This window comes from Saccopteryx leptura, chromosome 2 (genome assembly GCF_036850995.1).
Source record: "Saccopteryx leptura isolate mSacLep1 chromosome 2, mSacLep1_pri_phased_curated, whole genome shotgun sequence".
NCBI classification, from domain to species: Eukaryota; Metazoa; Chordata; class Mammalia; order Chiroptera; family Emballonuridae; genus Saccopteryx; species Saccopteryx leptura.
This window is the reverse complement of record NC_089504.1, coordinates 268,704,083-268,722,836: the sequence shown is the minus strand read 5'-3', so window position 1 is coordinate 268,722,836 and position 18,754 is coordinate 268,704,083. Positions and strand designations below refer to the sequence as shown.

Below are 18,754 nucleotides of genomic sequence, written 5' to 3'. Positions count from 1 at the left end.
CCTTTTCTCCACATCCTCGCCAGCACTTATTCTGTGTTGTTTTGTTGATGAGCGCCATTCTAACCGGTGTGAGGTGATATCTCATTGTGGTTTTAATTTGCATTTCTCTAATAATTAATGATGTTGAGCATTTTTTTCATATGCCTATTGGCCATCTGTATATCCTCTTTGGAGAAGTGTCTATTCATTTCTTTTGCCCATATTTTGATTGGATTGTTTGTCTCGCTGGTGTTGAGATTTACAAGTTCTTTATAAATTTTGGTTATTAACCCCTTATCAGACATACTGTCAAATATGTTCTCCCATTGTGTAGTTTGTCTTTTTATTCTGTTCTTATTGTCTTTGGCTGTGCAAAAGCTTTTTAGTTTGATATAGTCCTATTTGTTTATCCTGTCTTTTATTTCACTTCCCCGTGGAGATAAATCAGCAAATATATCGCTGCGAGAGATGTCGGAGAGCTTACTGCTTATGTTTTCTTCTAAGATGCTTATGGTTTCATGCCTTACATTTAAGTCTTTTATCCATTTTGAGTTTATTTTTGTGAATGGTGTTAGTTGGTGGTCTAGTTTCATTTTTTTGCAGGTAGCTGTCCAATTTTCCCAACACCATTTGTTGAAGAGGCTGTCTTTACTCCATTGTATTTCCTTACCTCCTTTGTCAAATATCAGTTGTCCATAGAGCTGTGGGTTTGTTTCTGGATTCTCTGTTCTGTTCCATTGATCTATGTGCCTGTTCTTATGCCAGTACCAGGCTGTTTTGAGTACAATGGCCTTGTAGTAGAGCTTGATATCAGGAAGTGTGATACCTCCCACTTTATTCTTCTTTTTTAAGATTGCTGAGGCTATTCGTGTTCTCTTTTGGTTCCATATAAATTTTTGGAATATGTGATTTATATCTTTAAAGTATAGAAGAAGAAATAAAAGGCATTCAAGTTGGAAAAGAAGAAGTAAAGCTATCATTATTTGCAGATGATATGAAATTGTATATAGAAAATCCTAAAGTCTCAGTCAAAAAACTACTGGACCTGATAAATGAATTCAGCAAGGTGGCAGGATGTAAAATTAATACTCAGAAATCAGAGGCATTTTTATACACCAACAATGAACAGTCAGAAAGAGAAATTAAGGAAACGATCTCCTTCACTATTACAACCAAAAAAATAAAGTACCTAGGAGTACATTTAACCAAGGAGACTAAAGACTTGTACTCGGAAAATTATAAAACATTGATAAAAGAAATCAAGGAAGATACAAACAAATGGAAGCATATACCATGCTCATGGTTAGGAAGAATAAACATCATTAAAATGTCTATATTACCCAAAGTAATTTATAAATTCAATGCAAGAACTACTGTTTTTTCTTCATAATATTTTATGCTCATATTTTAAAAAATTGATACTTTAATCCATCTGATAATATTTAGTGCATAATGTGAGGTAAGGGCAAGATTTATTTCCAAATAGCTTGCTCTTTGCCCCATTACTATTTACTGAATAATCAACTTCTAAATTAATTTGATATATCATATCAAATATTAAATTCATTAACATGCTAGGCACCTTTTTTTGTTTTCTATTGTCTTCAATGATTAGTTTGCCACATAATTTTAATTAAAACTATAGATAACATCTTTTTAATTTGGAAGTAAGCTTTGCATTAGTTTTTTTTTTAAATACTTACTATTATTGTTTATTTAACTCCAGATGAATTTTAGAATCATCTCATTAAATTGTAAAGTTTAAAAATTAGGTTTTTATAAATTGTAAAAATAGTAAATTTATTAATTAATGTATGAGAAATTTTAACATTTTATGAATCTCCACACAGAAATATTATATTTATTTGTATATTTTTCTTTATCTTTACCCTCTTTATAAAATATTGTAAAGTTTTTTAGGTTTATGTGACAACATTTAAGAAATATTTATTGGTTGTCAATTATGGTGAGTAACGAGCTACTTGGAAATATATATGTATATGTTATAAATATATATAAAATAAACATATAATATATCAGATAGACATTAAATGGATTATTGCAAATGTTAAAAGATCAACTGAGGCATATTAAAAATGTTAAAAATCTGTTTGAACAAAATGGATTTGAATCAAGTCGTGCCAAAGGAGAAGTGTTTAGAATGAATCCACTGACAGGAGACAGGGAAAGACGTTTATAGAGAAGAGATGGAAGCGAAACAAGGAAGTTCTTTGATTGGCTAGAGCATAAGGAGTTCCTTTATTTGGGAAAGTCCAATTGGCAGTTTGTGATTGGTTGTCCTTGGGTTTTGGTTTCTTTATTTTTTATTTTTTGTATTTTTCTGAAGTAAGAAGTGGGAAGGCAGAAAGACAGACTTCCGCATGCGCCTGACCGGGATTCACCCGGCATACCCACTAGGGGGCGATGCTCTGCCCATCTGGGCCGTTGCTCTGTTGAAACCAGAGCCATTCTAGCACCTGAGGCAGAGGCCATGGAGCCATCCTCAGCATCTAGGCAAACTTTGCTCCAATGGAGCCTTGGCTGTGGGAGGGGAAGAGAGAGGCAGAGAGGAAGGAAAGGGGGAGGGGTGGAGAAGCAGATGTGCACTTTTCCTCCCTGGCTTGGAATCAAACCTGGGACTTCCACACAGCAGGCCAATGCTCTACCGCTGAGCCAACCAGCCAGGGCCAGGTTTTGGTTTCTTAATGTTGGAATATTTATTACGTTAGGTTTGGGTTTGCTAAATAGGTTGCTGAGGTATTAGAATTAACACAGTAATTAATTATAGCTGTTTATAGTGCTTGATGGAGGACAATATTTATCTGTAGCATTAATTAATTCTGTCAGAAATGAACTGTCCTCCTGGAACTGTTCAGATGGGGTGGTGTACTGGCCTCCTGACAGGTCATCCACTTGCAATGGACTTACTGCATTTGTCTACATTTGTAGACTGCAGCTGTCTACAGAAGGTCGATCCCAGAGAGTGATGTGGAGGAGACACTAGCACTCCTAACTGTCAGGAGTTGGCTTACAGGTATTGGGTCCGCTTCCATCCAAGTTAATGGCACAGACTGCCTGCATTCTCTGAAATTCAACTCTATTTTAGTCTGTAATGTATTGGTAAATAGTAGAGGGTAGAGGGGGGAAAGCCCTAAATTGTAGAGTATGCCAGTCTCTGCAGTGTACAGTATTCTTACTATAGCTGATTTCAAGCTGCTAATATGAATCAGCTGACTTGCAAAATTCCCAAAATTTATCAATGGATCTTCAAGCCCGCTCTGGATTACCACTGAACCCCTCTCCTGTTCTCCACCCCCTGGTCTCATCCTTTGGTGTCTGCTCCACCCCACTTCCTCTGCCCATGCCCCCTTGTTCTTCATGGGCCCTATTCCCTCAAGCTCTTTGGAAGTTGGATTGAATGGCACTCCTTTCACCCCCTTGCTGTGCACACGTGATGCTGTAGACTGATAGCTGCTTTCTCAAAGGAGTGCTGCTCTGAGTGTGAACAACATTCATTTAGGAGTTAGAGGAAACAAAAACTTAATGCTGTTTCTGTTTCTTTTTCTTCTTGTTATAACAGTCTGTCACACCTTGAGGCAATGAAGGTGTTGCCAACTGGCCAGGGAAAAGATCTGAAAGCCCAGACAATCACAAAGATTAATATTTTAAAAACTTGTCAAACTTTGGCTTAGAGTCAATGGGTCCCTTTCATCTGAGCCTTGTAAATCCATGAATAGTATCAAGTCATTTAACCAGTGTCTATTCACTGGTTAGAACATGTGGTAAATCTGTGGAGGGAAGTCTACTCTTCCTTTATACAGGGAAGAGAGGGGAAGAAAACACAAGGACCCACCCACCCACCCCCCAAGAATAGCCACTTGATTCTGTTGCCCAGGGAAATGTGTGGGGATTTGTAGGCATCCCCTTTGCATCAGAAAACTGCTAGGTCACTCTGTGTGTGTGCACCATGAGAGGTGACTGAATCAGGGATGCCGCCCCTGAGGTGCATGGTCAGCCATAGAGCTCAGCATAATGGTGGTTAGAGAACTGTTTGGAAGGTGAAACAGAGGACACTCAGAGAAGAACCATGTCAGGCTCCCTCGTTCTGACCCCTGCCTGTCACCCTTCTGTTAACTTTGTTAGGGAGACAATAAAAAGGTAGTACAGGTATGCCACAAAGGACTGGTCTTCATTTTTTGATCAGTGAAAGGTAGATTTCCTTATATCTAGAATTCTCTTTGGATTTCGGGCCATTTTATTGGTGATGTAAACAGGCTTTCTGTGAAAATCCTCTGTCAGCCTATCAGAAGATGTTCCAGTAGCCTCTGGGCGAATCTGAGCCAGTAATGGATGAAAACTTGGGGCTCTTGTTTCTTCTATGCTTTTAACTTGAATGGTGTAGATCAGACGGAGCCCTCCAACAGCTAGGCCTTTCTTTTTTAAACAGTAGAACCTATTTATAGTGATGCCACAGTCAGAATAAAAAAGAAGTTGTTTCTTTATTTTTGATTCTGATCTTTCCAGGAGGTAGGTTACTTCTTATGGATACAACTGAAGAATTTGTCCTCTCGTGTAAAAATAGAAAATGGGATGGAATAGGGTAACCAGATGCCTGCCATTCCTCAAGCCGCATAGTTATTCATCTGGGGAGGCAATAAAGAACAGTGTTGGATCTTAGTAGGACTCTCTGGAGTAATCAGAGAACTCATGTCAAAACAGTCTTGCCCTGCTGAGTTGATAAGGACTTCCTGTTCTTAGTGCTTTGCTTACTGATGTTAGAATACAGAACGTGGTTAAAGTTGTTGAATTCCATTCTTGGATGGTGTTCAAAAAGAGTCCTGGTTAAACATTCCCTGACTTCTTAACCTTTGGGATAGCCTTTGTCTTCTTCAGATAACCCTGACACTGTCACTGGAAAGGGGCCTGGACTGAGGCAGGTCTGCCCTGGCATGGTCTGGAATGTGTGGGTACTTCATGCAGGAAAGATTTCAAGACATGAGTCCAGGTGATTATAAGAGTACATTTAAAGGAGGGGACAGCGTAAGAAAGGAGGGCCTTAAGATAGAGGCATGATCATAGCAGTAGAAGGGAGCCTAGGCAGAGCTGTCTAGACCCTTTGGAAACATGAGAAAGGGTTGAGTCTAGGCAAGCTGTGTTGGCCCTTTAGAAAGAAAGTCACAGAAGCAGAAGAAATGAGCCAGATGGGCTGTGTGGACTCAGGAAACAAGTGATAAAGGAGGGCCCCCGTGGAGACAGGTTCAAGGGCTTAGCCTGGGATGAGCTGCCACTACCTGCTGCCCCCCTGGTTGCAAGTCTCCTGGGAACCTTGGAAACTTAGGAGAAAGAAAGCAAAGATACACGCCCGAGGAGAAAAGGGGGCAGGGGAGGCACAGGCATGCTCTAGTAGAGTGTGCACTGGGTCCAGTGTCTTAAGGGTTTTTATCTGTTTTCTAAAGGCGGGACTTTTAGGGGAGATCCCAATCGAAAAATTAATCAGCTTTCCAGGTGTGTCTTTTAATATACTGACACATCAAAATGAGTGTATTGAGGGATCAGGGTCATTTTCTAGTTAGTTTCACCTTCAAAGAATGTTACTAGAAAAGGACTGGAACCCAGGTGGATCTGCTTGGCATGGTCCGGAATATCTAAACCAATTGCTCCTAAGTGTTCTTGGTTAGAGAAGACAAGATCTTGTGATTTATTAGCTGGCTGTAAATAGCTCAGCCATCTGTTCAGTTATCTGTCTCAGTTTCCCCGTTCTACTTGTCAGCGAATTTTCCTAGCTTCTTATTCACCTGCCTCAATCCAAGGTTTCTAGGTCTCTTTCACATGTGCCTGGAAGGATCCTCTGTATTTATTGCCCTGGTATAGAATGTTCCAGGGCCTTAGCAGATAAAAGCTGATGGGAGGTAAATGAGTTAAATATGTGGACTCCTTATATCAGAACCCGTGGTCCTGCCAGTTTTCCCTAGGTCTTGAGTGCCAGGCATGGTAGGCTCTTCATCCTGCCTCAAGGGCTCCCAGTCCTTCATCATTCTATCATATATAGGAACTTCTGAGTCCTTTCCAACACACGGAGGTTTCTGAAGCCATGTCAGAGCAAGGCAGTGGATAGACATGAACCTTTCTCAGTCCTCTAATTTCTTCTTGCCTGCACTGGGGTCTGCTAGTAATTTGGGGCTTTTCTTCTTCTATATGAAATAGAAAAAAGCATATTAATATTTTTAAAGGGTATTCTCATTATATGTGTAGTACACTATTGAGATGTTTTAAATGATTCTGATCTCACTTACTATCCTGTTACTTCATCGGCCTTCATGTTTTCTTTTCTAGCACTGTTAGCTGATAACTTGTTTATTTCCAGCTACTGTGACTATTAGCTGAAAGTTTGAGGGACAGAATAATACTTACACACTCTCAAGTGTTTCCTCATAAATGACTTAATAATTGCAAAGAACAAAAATAGTAACTTTTCAGTGGAGAAATCTAGTGGATGCATTTTTAACATCAACATCATCACCTAAGACAAACCCTCATGAGCCTCTGGGTGTGATGCATTGATAAAGATCTAGTATTTCCTATGATGTATTCTGCCAAAATTATTATTACTTGAATCTATTTCTGAAGATGTCCCAGACACATTTAAATATCAATAGCTGCCTTGTGTTCTTTAAACAACATCAAAGTCATGAAAGTCAGAGAAAGGTGTAGCAACTATTCCGGGAGATTAAAGGGAACTAAAGAGATATTCTATAAATGTAATGCATAACCTTGGATTGGATTCTGGAACAGAAAAAGCAATGTTATAAAGAGCTTTAATTGGGCAATGGCAAAATGTGAATATAGACTGTAGATTAGACGATGGGACTGCTCAGTCCTAAATGTCAAACTCTGCAGGTGATTATCTGGCCTCCACCTGCTTCTTATACCCACTTACACTGTTTTGGCTGTACTTACCCCAGCATGAGCTCACGTTCTGTAGCCTGTACCCATTACTTTTGTTTTTTCCCTTGAACATCACAGTAGTTCTGTTTCCTTTTCCATGTTTTAATCATCCTGAGAGTTGAAAGAGGCTAGTCTGTCCTCTTCCATTCTTAGTCTTCTTTTCTTCGGCATAAACATCCTCCATCCTTTCAGCCATTATTGTGAGGAGTTGCCTTTCTCCCTGCAAGCTGTTTGCCAATGCTCCATTCAAAGAATGGCACCTGCATTTGGCAGGACATTTCAGAACATAGCGGAGAGTATTGTGCAATCATGTCCCCCTTAATCTAGCTCTGAAATACAATAGCTGTCATACTGATAGGGCTAACTACATCGATCAGCTACACTTTGCTTCTACCAATACTATAACAATAGCAATTACAGTAATAATTGTTATAGTACCTAACATAGTATATTGAGTACGTATAGTATTATAGAATTTTCTAAGTATTTTTCATATAATAGCTTACTTAGTTCTTACAATTTGATGGGGCAGATAATAACAATTATACCCTTTTATCAGATGAGGAGGTAATTTGCTGAAGGTTACATATCTAGTGAGTGATGGATCCAGAAATAGCAGTAATATATTGTGAAACTTTTACAGGCTTTTTATCCTGATTTCTGTCTCAATCAGTTAGAGTTAGACTTTTAAGTAAAATACTTTTTAAAAAACATGCTGCTTGCATACCTTACCATAAATCTGTAGACTTTTAATTAGATGATCAGTATTTAACATCTTAAAAGACATTGTTAAATTCACACATCTGATTTCTTATCTGACACGAACATAGACTTACTTTCCAAGCTGTTTGATATAAACATGCACTTACCTCACATCACCAAAAGGTTGCACTGAGATGACGGAAAACATATAAAATTAATGGGAGAAGTATTCCATAGTAGGCTTGAAGGCAGGGAAGTTGTAGTGAGAGAATCACAACAGGACTAGGTTTGGGGGACAATGTGAAGCATATAGATTCAAATGGACAATGAACTCTTTGTGAGTCGAGGAGCTCACATACCCTATTGAAGCAAAACAGAAGATTCTGAAGAGGAAAAATTAGCCGAAGTGAGCCCATGGGCAGGAGCCTGTAAATTTAATAAAAGTTTGTGGAACTTTGTAGCTGTCTCCAGTCTATTGCCTCCAGAATAAAGATGCGAATACATGTATTCCAAACTTAAAGTTTCAAATATTCCCAGAGCGAGCAGTGGCCCGTGGAGCTGGGGTGGCTGGGAGCTGGCGGCTGCCATGGGAACTAGGAGACCCTCCCGTTAGGGCTTCTGAGGTGCACCCCACAGGATGGACCAGGCAGACACCAGTCCCTTTCATTTTGGCCAAGACAGTTGCTACTTCAACCAGAGCTCCTTTAAAGAGACTCTTCATATACCGCTAGACGAACCATGATTCTCACTGAGGCTGGGGAATACATTTCAGCCACCAGTACTAACCAATCTGCTGTGGTGCTGTGCTTACAAGTATGGAAAGATGGCCAGGAACTTGCAAACACATAAAGAAATTTGCCTAAATAAAGAAAGCGTAGGACTTCTCTCAGAAAATTGAGTTAATACATGGCACAAGACCAAAAAGCAAAGATATGAACATAAGTATTATTTTGATGGCATAAAACAGGCTAATAAAAAAAGGGAAAGTTCTTGAAAATTATGTACATTAAAAAATAAAACCTCAAATGATTTGACTTTGGGTGATGGGCACACAACACAATGGTTCAGATGCTATGGAGATGTTCACCAGAAACCTGTATACTCTTGTTGATCAATGTCAATCCATTAAATTTAATTTCTAAATAAAAGAATCTGAATCCAAACATATCTTTCTGTGTTGACTGACCAGCAACAGAAATATATATAATATATAACATATAATGTATATTTAAATATATATTATATATGTGTTTTATTATGTATAAGTATAACATATATTTTAGATATATATTTCTACATATATGATAGATTTTCTCACTATTTATTTAGCAAATGAATAAAGGAATAAATAAAAGCTCTCTGTGGCTATCATTACAATAAAATAAAATAATATAAAAATAAAACCTTAGTAGATGAGTTGACTGTCAGTGAACACCAAACTGACTTAATAGACAGAAGGAAAAGAAGGAACCATTAAGGAGGACTAAAATGTGTGGTTAACATGACCAAATATTAGTCCATTAAGGCAATACATTCTTCTCAGTAAATGGCAATGAAGCCTTAGAGTCAACAGGATTATCAGTGTAGAGAGATAGAAGTACATTAAATGAAAATATTTGCTTTATTACGTGTGTTACCCCCTCTGTTTTCATTACCCAGTTTAAATGGAACAATCGCTATACTTTGTAGATTATTGAAATGTTTGCTTCTGAGTGTTTTATGTTAAAATATATTAAAAGTTTATGTAATACAAATGGATTCTTAACTAGTTGAAATCTATGATTGCTATCTTATAATACTGAGGTATTTTTGAATCAACCTTGAAGTTATATGTTTTAAACTATTACTCATTTAATTCTGTATTTTTGTTTGTTTTTATTTTTAATGCATCTAGGATTTGGAAACATCTCACCACGCACAGAAGGGGGAAAAATATTCTGTATCATCTATGCCTTACTGGGAATTCCCCTCTTTGGGTTTTTGTTGGCTGGAGTTGGAGATCAATTAGGAACCATATTTGGAAAAGGAATCGCAAAAGTGGAAGATACATTTATTGTAAGTATGATAGCCTTTTAACTGCATGTATTGTTTAATCGATTAAAGTATTTTACTTTATCTATTACCTCAGTACAATTAGACATTCATTTTCATTATTGGATTTTCCATAACAATTTATATGTATTCCTTTCAGCATGTAACTCACTGTATAGTTATTTTTATACTTCTCTGAATAAATAAAAGAATGCATGTATAATTGCATGCTTTTTATGCAAAATATCCATAAAATGTAGAAATCTGACAGCTCTAAGTTTAAGTTCCAGATATGCTGTCTCCTAACTATATTCTTCTAAGCTAGTTATTTTACTCTTAACTCTCTATTTGTCATTTATTTAATGTGAATAATGGTAGTGACAATGAGGCATTACTGTAGGAGCTAGAGATAACATAAGTTAAAGCTTAACATAGCCAGTAAAGACTTGATAATATTTTGTTATTTAAAAATTGCTTTGGTAGCCTTGTTCATTGCTGGTGTCATTATAAACTTACATAGCCCTTCTGTGAAAGATATACTAATATATAGCAAACACAATAAAGGTGATCATACAACTTAATTAAAATGTCATTGATAGAAATTTATCTAAGGGATATAATTCAGTAGAATTAACACTAATATCCCTAAGATGATCATGGCCATATTATATTCAATAGAAATAATAAATAAAATGAATATGTTTCTATTAGAATTTTAAGTAAAATAAATAGTAATAATATCATCATGATTATAAGTTTCTATTGATGAAGAAAATTATGGTTAAGAAAAAAAATGATTATGTTAGAGGACAGGATTATACATGATTTGTTGCTATGGTCACCACTATTACAAATACATTTTACTTATTATTCAGTAATGGTTTAAATTTCAACAAAGAGTTTTACATTTAACTCTGTGGATGGAATAAGACAATTGGGTATGGTTTTGCAGTTTAAGTTCTAGTTCCGGTTTTAGCATTAGTTATGTTTCATATTTAAGTTTAAATTTGCTCTCAAATATTTTTACTGTTAGAGTGGAGTAGCTGTGGTTATTCCAAAACAGAGCTTTCATCCTTTTTTATGCTATTATACTTTTCTTATGTTGATATTTAAGATATCTTGTATTTATATTAATTGAGAAGTGGGATTATTGGCATGAACTTGGTGGCACTGAGTTGTTCATTTATTCAGTGGAGTTTTGAGTGCCTACTGGATGCTGGGTAGTATTTTTGGTGCTGTGTCTACATCAGTGCATACAACAAATTCCATGCCCTGTTAGTGTAGACGTTCCAGTGGTCATGCTTCAGCGTTTAGTATTAAACACTCCTGAGGACTATACAAATGTGAATTCACTTAACTCTCAGATATGTGATAAGGATGGTAGACTAAAGAAACTTATATTTTCACTTTCCAGTCTATGGTTTCATCGATGTTTATTTCTAGAAACTTTTCAAGCTCTAAAATCCAGCGATTCTTCTATGGTGGGGCTGGACCCTATAGTTTCACAATAGATAAGACAGATTCAGTTAGAGATGAAAAGTGAATGAAGATTAATTTGAAAAGGAGATCTGGAGATAAACTGCTGTCTATACAAACTTCACTTAATGTTGCACTGGAACATTCCCGATAACAGAAGGAGGTGAAAAAATCTAGGTACTCTGATGGCAGCCGTAGCTTAGCGATGCTGAAGATTTATCCTTGTTTCACATCGTCTTTGATATACTTAATTTTATTGTTTAAGGGCATAGAACAGAGAGGCAGTTTTTCTGGTTCACATGGGAATCAACTGTGAATTTTTAAGTCTGTTAATTTTCCCCTTTAATCAATTGAATGATTGGGAAATGTGATAGGAGTGAGAGGGAATAATTTTATCAATGATCAGCAGTAAAAATTTAAATCATGGTTCAGCTTTTCCCATTTTCATAAATTTCTAGATTGTGTTTACCCTGCAATCAGTTGTGTGCCTACAGAATGGAAATATTTTAAGAGTGGTAAAGAAAAGTATGGTGTAAATCTGAAATTGGATTCTCAGAGCAAATGTAATTTACTTCTGAGAGTATTTCACCTGCTGTAAAGCTATGTAAGACCAAAGTGGCATTGTTATTAGCAGTGAATGTTTTGAGCTATTTATGTTACACGTGATTTTGTCTTTATTTTTAAAGACAATTGAAAATTAACCATTAAAAGGGGATAAAATAACATTCCCACCTGCGAATTTGCTGATAACAGTGTGGATCGGTTAGCTTTGTGCGGGTGCCAATAATCTCAGTGAATTTCTTTCCCTCTCTCACTATCTGTCTCTCTTCCCTAGAAGTGGAATGTTAGTCAGACCAAGATTCGCATCATCTCAACAATCATATTTATACTGTTTGGCTGTGTGCTCTTCGTTGCTCTGCCCGCAATCATATTCAAGCACATAGAAGGCTGGAGTGCTCTGGACGCCATTTATTTTGTGGTTATCACTTTAACCACCATTGGATTTGGTGACTACGTTGCAGGTAAGTTTTTCCTGGCACTGACACTGCTCTCCTAAACCCTGTCCCTTAGTTGGTCTTTTCACTTGGATTTTCAGTGCAGCACAGTGACTGTATTAGTTTCCTAAGGTTGCCATAACCAAGGACCACAAACTGGGTGGCTTTAAACAAAAGAAAGTCATTCTGTCACAGAAGTTCAAAATCAAGGTGCCAGCTGGATATGACCCCTCTGAGACTTTGGCAGAATCCTTCTTTGCCTTATTCCAGTTTCTGGTGGAGGCCACCAGTCCTTGCTGATTCTTGGCTTATAGCCACGTCCCTCCTATCTCTGCTTCCATCATCGCATGACTTTCTCCCCGTGTATCTGTCACTGTATCCAAATTTTCCTCTTCTTGTGAGGCGACCAGTCATACTGGATATTGGATTAAAAGCCCACTCTAGTCCAGCATGAGTTCATTGTAACAAATTACATCTGTAAGGACCTTATTTCCAAATAAGGTTGCGTTCCAAAGTATTGGGAGTTAGGACTTCAACATATATTTTTGGAAGACACAATTTAATCCGTAATAGTGACAAAGCCAAAAATATAGTAATCCCATGACAGTGGAGGTAAGCAGGAAACCAAATATCTACCTCATAATTCTTTTTTTTTTTTTCTTTTCTTCTTCTTCTTTTTTTTTTTTTTTTTTTTTTTTTTTTTTAGCAGTACAAGAATTTGAGTTTAACTTATCTTTGCTCTTTTTACTTAGGGCTTTTTATGCCTTAGTTTAAAAAACACCTGCAAATGTAAGATGTTCTTAGCTACTTTAAAACTTTTTTTTCTGTAAGATATTTACCTTCTTTAATTTTTAATTGTCAAGACAAGACAATATTTTTGGCCTTAGCTAATATGTTCACAGTTTTTATTCATTTTTTAAATTTCTTCTATTCTAAAAAAAAAAAAAAAGTTAAAAAAAAAAGGCCCTGGCCAGTTGGCCCAGTGGTAGAGCGTCGGCCTAGCGTGTAGGAGTCCCGGGTTCAATTCCCGGCCAGGGCACACAGGAGAAGTGCCCATCTGCTTCTCCACCCCTCCCCCTCTCCTTCCTCTCTGTCTCTCTCTTCCCCTCTCGCAGCCGAGGCTCCATTGGAGCAAAGTTGGCCCAGGCGCTGAGGATGGCTCTGTGACCTCTGCCTCAGGCGCTAGAATGGCTCTGGTTGCAACAGAGCGATGCCCCATATGGGCAGAGCATTGCCCCCTGGTGGGTGTGCCGGGTGGATCCCGGTGGGGCGCATGCGGGAGTCTGTCTGACTGCCTCCCCGTTTCCAACTTCAGAAAAATACAAAAAAAAAAGGTTTTTAAAATTTCTTCTATTTTCTCTATATATGTTATTTCGGCTTCTGTTTGCTTTATTGTTGTAGCTCTTAGAACTTAAAGTTCTGTTGTTTCAACTCTCTTTTTCTCTGTTGTGTTATTTAATTATTACTGTTCCAACTCCAGTTTCAAATACATTATAATTGTGGTAAAAGTAATGTAATAATGCACCATCATGGCTCATTTTGACCAGCTCCTGAAAACCTAAACTATTCTTAAAAAAAAAAAAAAAATCAGTTTGAAGTATTAGGAAAACATGCTGAACATTATAGTCGGAATGTGCCATTAAATTTTCCAGAATAAACTCACCAGCCTAATTTAGTTTTAAGAGAGAGTTTTATGCTTTCTGGCTATTTACTGTTTTTCCCTGACCCAAACGTCTTACTTAAATATTTTCAGAAAGAGACTATGTTGGATAGTTCTATAAAATCTCAGAGACGGCTAATAGTTCCTATGTTTCTACTGATTGGTGGATTAGAGTTTAACCTGGCAAAGCTTTCCTTTCCTGGGAATGTATAACGTCCTTACAGCTGAAGATGTTTTCAGGAGTGAAGTTTTGCTTTGGTCAGAATACTATGTACACATCTGTGTGCTGATTGGAGGCTCGGGGAAGGAGAGCACACCATCTGCTGGAAAACTTTTAGTTTTCTTTTTTTTTTTTTTTTTTAAATAAATTTTTATTAATGGTAATGGGATGACATTAATAAATCAGGGTACATATATTCAAAGAAAACATGTCCAGGTTATCTTGTCATTAAACTATGTTGCATACCCCTCGCCCAAAGTCAGATTGTCCTTCGCCACCCTCCATCTAGTTCTCTGTGCCCCTCCCCCTCCCCCCAACCCTCGCCCTGTCCCCCCTCCCCCCACCCCTGGTAACCACCACACTCTTGTCCATGTCTCTTAGTCTCATTTTTATGTTCCACCAATGTATGGAATCATGTAGTTCTTGTTTTTTTCTGATTTACTTATTTCACTCCTTATAATGTTATCAAGATCCCACCATTTTGCTGTAAATGATCTGATGTCATCGTTTCTTATGGCTGAGTAGTATTCCATAGTGTATATGTGCCACATCTTCTTTATCCAGTCTTCTATTGAAGGGCTTTTTGGTTGTTTCCATGTCTTGGCCACTGTGAACAGTGCTTCAATGAACATGGGGCTACATGTGTCTTCACGTATCAATGTTTCTGAGGTTTTGGGGTATATACCCAGTAGAGGGATTGCTGGGTCATAAGGTAGTTCTATTTGCAGTTTTTTGAGGAACCACCATACTTTCCTCCATAATGGTTGTACTACTTTACAGTCCCACCAACAGTGAATGAGGGTTCCTTTTTCTCCACAGCCTCTCCAACATTTGCTATTACCCGTCTTGTTGATCATAGCTAATCTAACAGGGGTGAGGTGGTATCTCATTGTAGTTTTGATTTGCATTTCCCTAATAACTAATGAAGCTGAGCATTTTTTCATATATCTGTTGGCCATTTGTATCTCTTCCTGGGAGAAGTGTCTATTCATGTCTTCTTCCCATTTTTTTATTGGATTGTTTGTTTGTTTGTTGTTGAGTTTTATGAGTTCTTTGTAAATTTTGGAAATTAGGCCCTTATCTGAGCTGCTGTTTGAAAATATCATTTCCCATTTAGTTGGCTGTCTGTTTATTTTGATATCAGTTTCTCTTGCTGAGCAAAAACTTTTTATTCTGATGTAGTCCCATTCATTTATCTTTGCCTTCACTTCTCTTGCCATTGGAGTCAAGTTCATAAAATGTTCTTTAAAACCCAGGTCCATGATTTTAGTACCTATGTCTTCTTCTATGTACTTTATTGTTTCAGGTCTTATATTTAGGTCTTTGATCCATTTTGAATTAATTTTAGTACACGGGGACAGGCTGTAGTCGAGTTTCATTCTTTTGCATGTGGCTTTCCAGTTTTCCCAACACCATTTGTTGAAGAGGCTTTCTTTTCTCCATTGTGTGTTGTTGGCCCCTTTATCAAAGATTATTTGACCATATATATGTGGTTTTATTTCTGGGCTTTCTATTCTGTTCCATTGGTCTGAGTGTCTATTTTTCTGCCAATACCATGCTGTTTTGATTATTGTGGCCCTATAATATAGTTTAAAGTCAGGTATTGTAATGCCCCCAGCTTCATTCTTTTTCCTTAGGATTGTTTTGGCTATTCGGGGTTTTTTATAGTTCCATATAAATCTGATGATTTTTTGTTCCATTTCTTTAAAAAATCTCATAGGGATTTTGATGGGAATTGCATTAAATTTGTATATTGCTTTGGGTAATATGGCCATTTTGATTATATTTATTCTTCCTATCCAAGAACAAGGAATATTTTTCCATCTCATTGTATCTTTTTCGATTTCCCTTAACAATGCTTTGTAATTTTCATTATATAGGTCCTTTACATTCTTTGTTATGTTTATTCCTAGGTATTTTATTTTTTTTGTTGCAATCGTGAAGGGGATTATTTTTTTGAGTTCGTTTTCTAATATTTCATTGTTGGCATAGAGAAAGGCTATGGACTTCTGTATGTTAATTTTGTATCCTGCGACCTTACTGTATTGGTTTATTGTTTCTAATAATCTTTTTGTGGAGTCCTTCGGGTTTTCGATGTATAGGATCATATCATCAGCAAAAAGTGATACCTTTACTTCTTCTTTTCCAATATGGATGCCTTTTATTTCTTTGTCTTGTCTGATTGCTCTGGCCAGAACTTCTAGCACCACGTTAAATAAGAGTGGAGAGAGTGGACAACCCTGTCTTGTTCCTGATTTAAGGTAGAAAGTCCTCAGTTTTTTGCCGTTTAAAATGATGTTGGCTGATGGTTTATCATATATGGCCTTTATCATGTTGAGATATTTTCCTTCTATACCCATTTTGCCGAGAGTCTTAAACATAAAATTGTGTTGTATTTTATCAAAAGCCTTTTCTGCATCTATTGATAAGATCATGTGGTTTTTGTTCTTTGTTTTGTTGATATGGTGTATTACGTTAACCGTTTTGCGTATGTTGAACCATCCTTGAGATTCTGGGATGAATCCCACTTGATCATGATGTATTATTTTTTTAATATGTTGTTGTATTCGGTTTGCCAGTATTTTGTTTAGAATTTTAGCATCTGTATTCATTAGAGATATTGGTCTGTAGTTTTCTTTCTTTGTGCCATCCTTGCCAGGTTTTGGTATGAGGGTTATGTTGGCCTCATAAAATGTGTTTGGAAGTATTGCTTCTTCTTCAATTTTTTGGAAGACTTTGAGTAGAATAGGAACCAAGTCTTCTTTGAATGTTTGATAGAATTCACTAGTATAACCGTCTGGGCCTGGACTTTTATTTTTGGGGAGGTTTTTAATAGTTTTTTCTATTTCCTCCCTGCTGATTGGTCTGTTTAGGCTTTCTGCTTCTTCATGACTCAGTCTAGGAAGGTTGTATTGTTCTAGGAATTTATCCATTTCTTCTAGATTGTTGTATTTGGTGGCATATAATTTTTCATAGTATTCTACAATAATTCTTTGTATATCTATGATGTCTGTGGTGATCTCTCCTCTTTCATTTTGGATTTTATTTATTTGAGTCCTGTGCCTTTTTTCCTTGGTGAGTCTTGCTAAGGGTTTGTCAATTTTGTTGATCTTTTCAAAGAACCAGCTCCTTGTTTTATTGATTTTTTCTATAGTTTTTCTGTTCTCTATTTCATTTATTTCTGCTCTGATTTTTATTATCTCCTTTCTTCGGCTGGTTTTGGGTTGTCTTTGTTCTTCTTTTTCTAGTTCCTTAAGGTGTGAAGTTAAGTGGTTTATTTCGGCTCTCTCTTGTTTTTTCATATAGGCCTGAAGTGATATGAACTTTCCTCTTATTACTGCTTTTGCTGCATCCCAGAGATTCTGATATGTCGTATTTTCATTTTCATTTGTCTGTATGTATCTTTTGATCTCTGCGCTTATTTCTTCTTTGACCCATTCATTTTTTAGAAGTATGTTGTTTAGTTTCCACATTTTTGTGGATTTTTCCCCCTCTTTTTTACAGTTGAATTCTAGTTTCAAGGCTTTATGATCAGAAAATATGCTTGGTACAATTTCAATTTTTCTAAATTTGCTGATATTGTCTTTGTGGCCCAACATATGGTCAATTCTTGAGAATGTTCCATGTACACTAGAGAAAAATGTATACTCTGTCGCTTTGGGATGAAGTGTCCTGTAGATGTCTATCATATCCAGGTGTTCTAGTATTTCATTCAAGGCCACTATATCTTTATTGATTCTCTGTTTGGATGACCGATCTAGAGCCGTCAGCGGAGTATTGAGGTCTCCAAGTATGATTGTATTTTTGTTAGTTTTTGTTTTAAGGTCAATAAGTAGCTGTCTTATATATTTTGGTGCTCCTTGGTTTGGTGCATATATATTAAGGATTGTTATGTCTACTTGATTCAGTGTCCCCTTAATCATTATGAAGTGACCATTTTTGTCTTTGAGTACTTTTTCTGTCTTGTAGTCAGCATTATCAGATATGAGTATTGCTACACCTGCTTTTTTTTGGGTGTTGTTTGCTTGGAGTATTGTTTTCCAGCCTTTCACTTTGAATTTGTTTTTATCCTTGTTGCTTAGATGTGTTTCTTGTAGGCAGCATATAGTTGGATTTTCTTTTTTAATCCATTCTGCTACTCTGTGTCTTTTTATTGGTAAGTTTAATCCATTTACATTTAGTGTAATTATTGACACTTGTGGGTTCCCTACTGCCATTTTATAAATTGCTTTCTGTTAGTTTTGTATCTAGTTTGATTCTTCTCTTTTGTTTTTCTATCATTTGTTTCTGTTTGTTTGTGTTCCATACTTCTTTCCTCTGTTGCTACCTTTTTTAAGTCATGTGTTTTTGTGGTGGTTTTTTCTAGGGTGGTTACCATTAAGTAATGAAAAGGGTACCTACCATATTCATTGTAGTACCCTATCTTATAAGTATTTCTGCACTTCATCGTCCTTTGCTACTGTTAATCTCCATTCTCTCCCCCCTTTTTTTTCCTTTGTTGTCACAGTTTAAGTTTGGTTTTATTGTGTTCTTGGTGGAGCTGTTACTTGTGGTGTTGTTTTCTTTTGTTCTTTGAATCTGGTTGGAAAACCCCCTTTAGTATTTCCTAGAGTGGGGGCTTTCTGGTGATAAATTCTCTCATCTTTTCTGTATTTGTGAATGTTTTTATATCTCCTTCATACTTGAAGGATAGCTTTGATGGGTATAGTATTCTTGGCTGAAAGTTCCTCTCTTTCAGGGCTTTAA

The 18,754-nt window shown here is 36.8% G+C and overlaps 1 protein-coding gene across 2 annotated transcripts in view; it reads left to right on the top strand.

The window, feature by feature from the left end:
* Nucleotides 1-18,754, top strand: part of KCNK2 (potassium two pore domain channel subfamily K member 2) — a 96,325-nt gene that overhangs the window by 45,491 nt on the left and 32,080 nt on the right. For both annotated transcript variants that reach the window (XM_066361738.1, XM_066361737.1), the window contains exons 4-5: nt 9,521-9,681; nt 11,969-12,155. In XM_066361738.1, the coding sequence (XP_066217835.1) occupies nt 9,521-9,681; nt 11,969-12,155 (348 nt within the window). The remainder of the gene's footprint in view (nt 1-9,520; nt 9,682-11,968; nt 12,156-18,754) is intronic.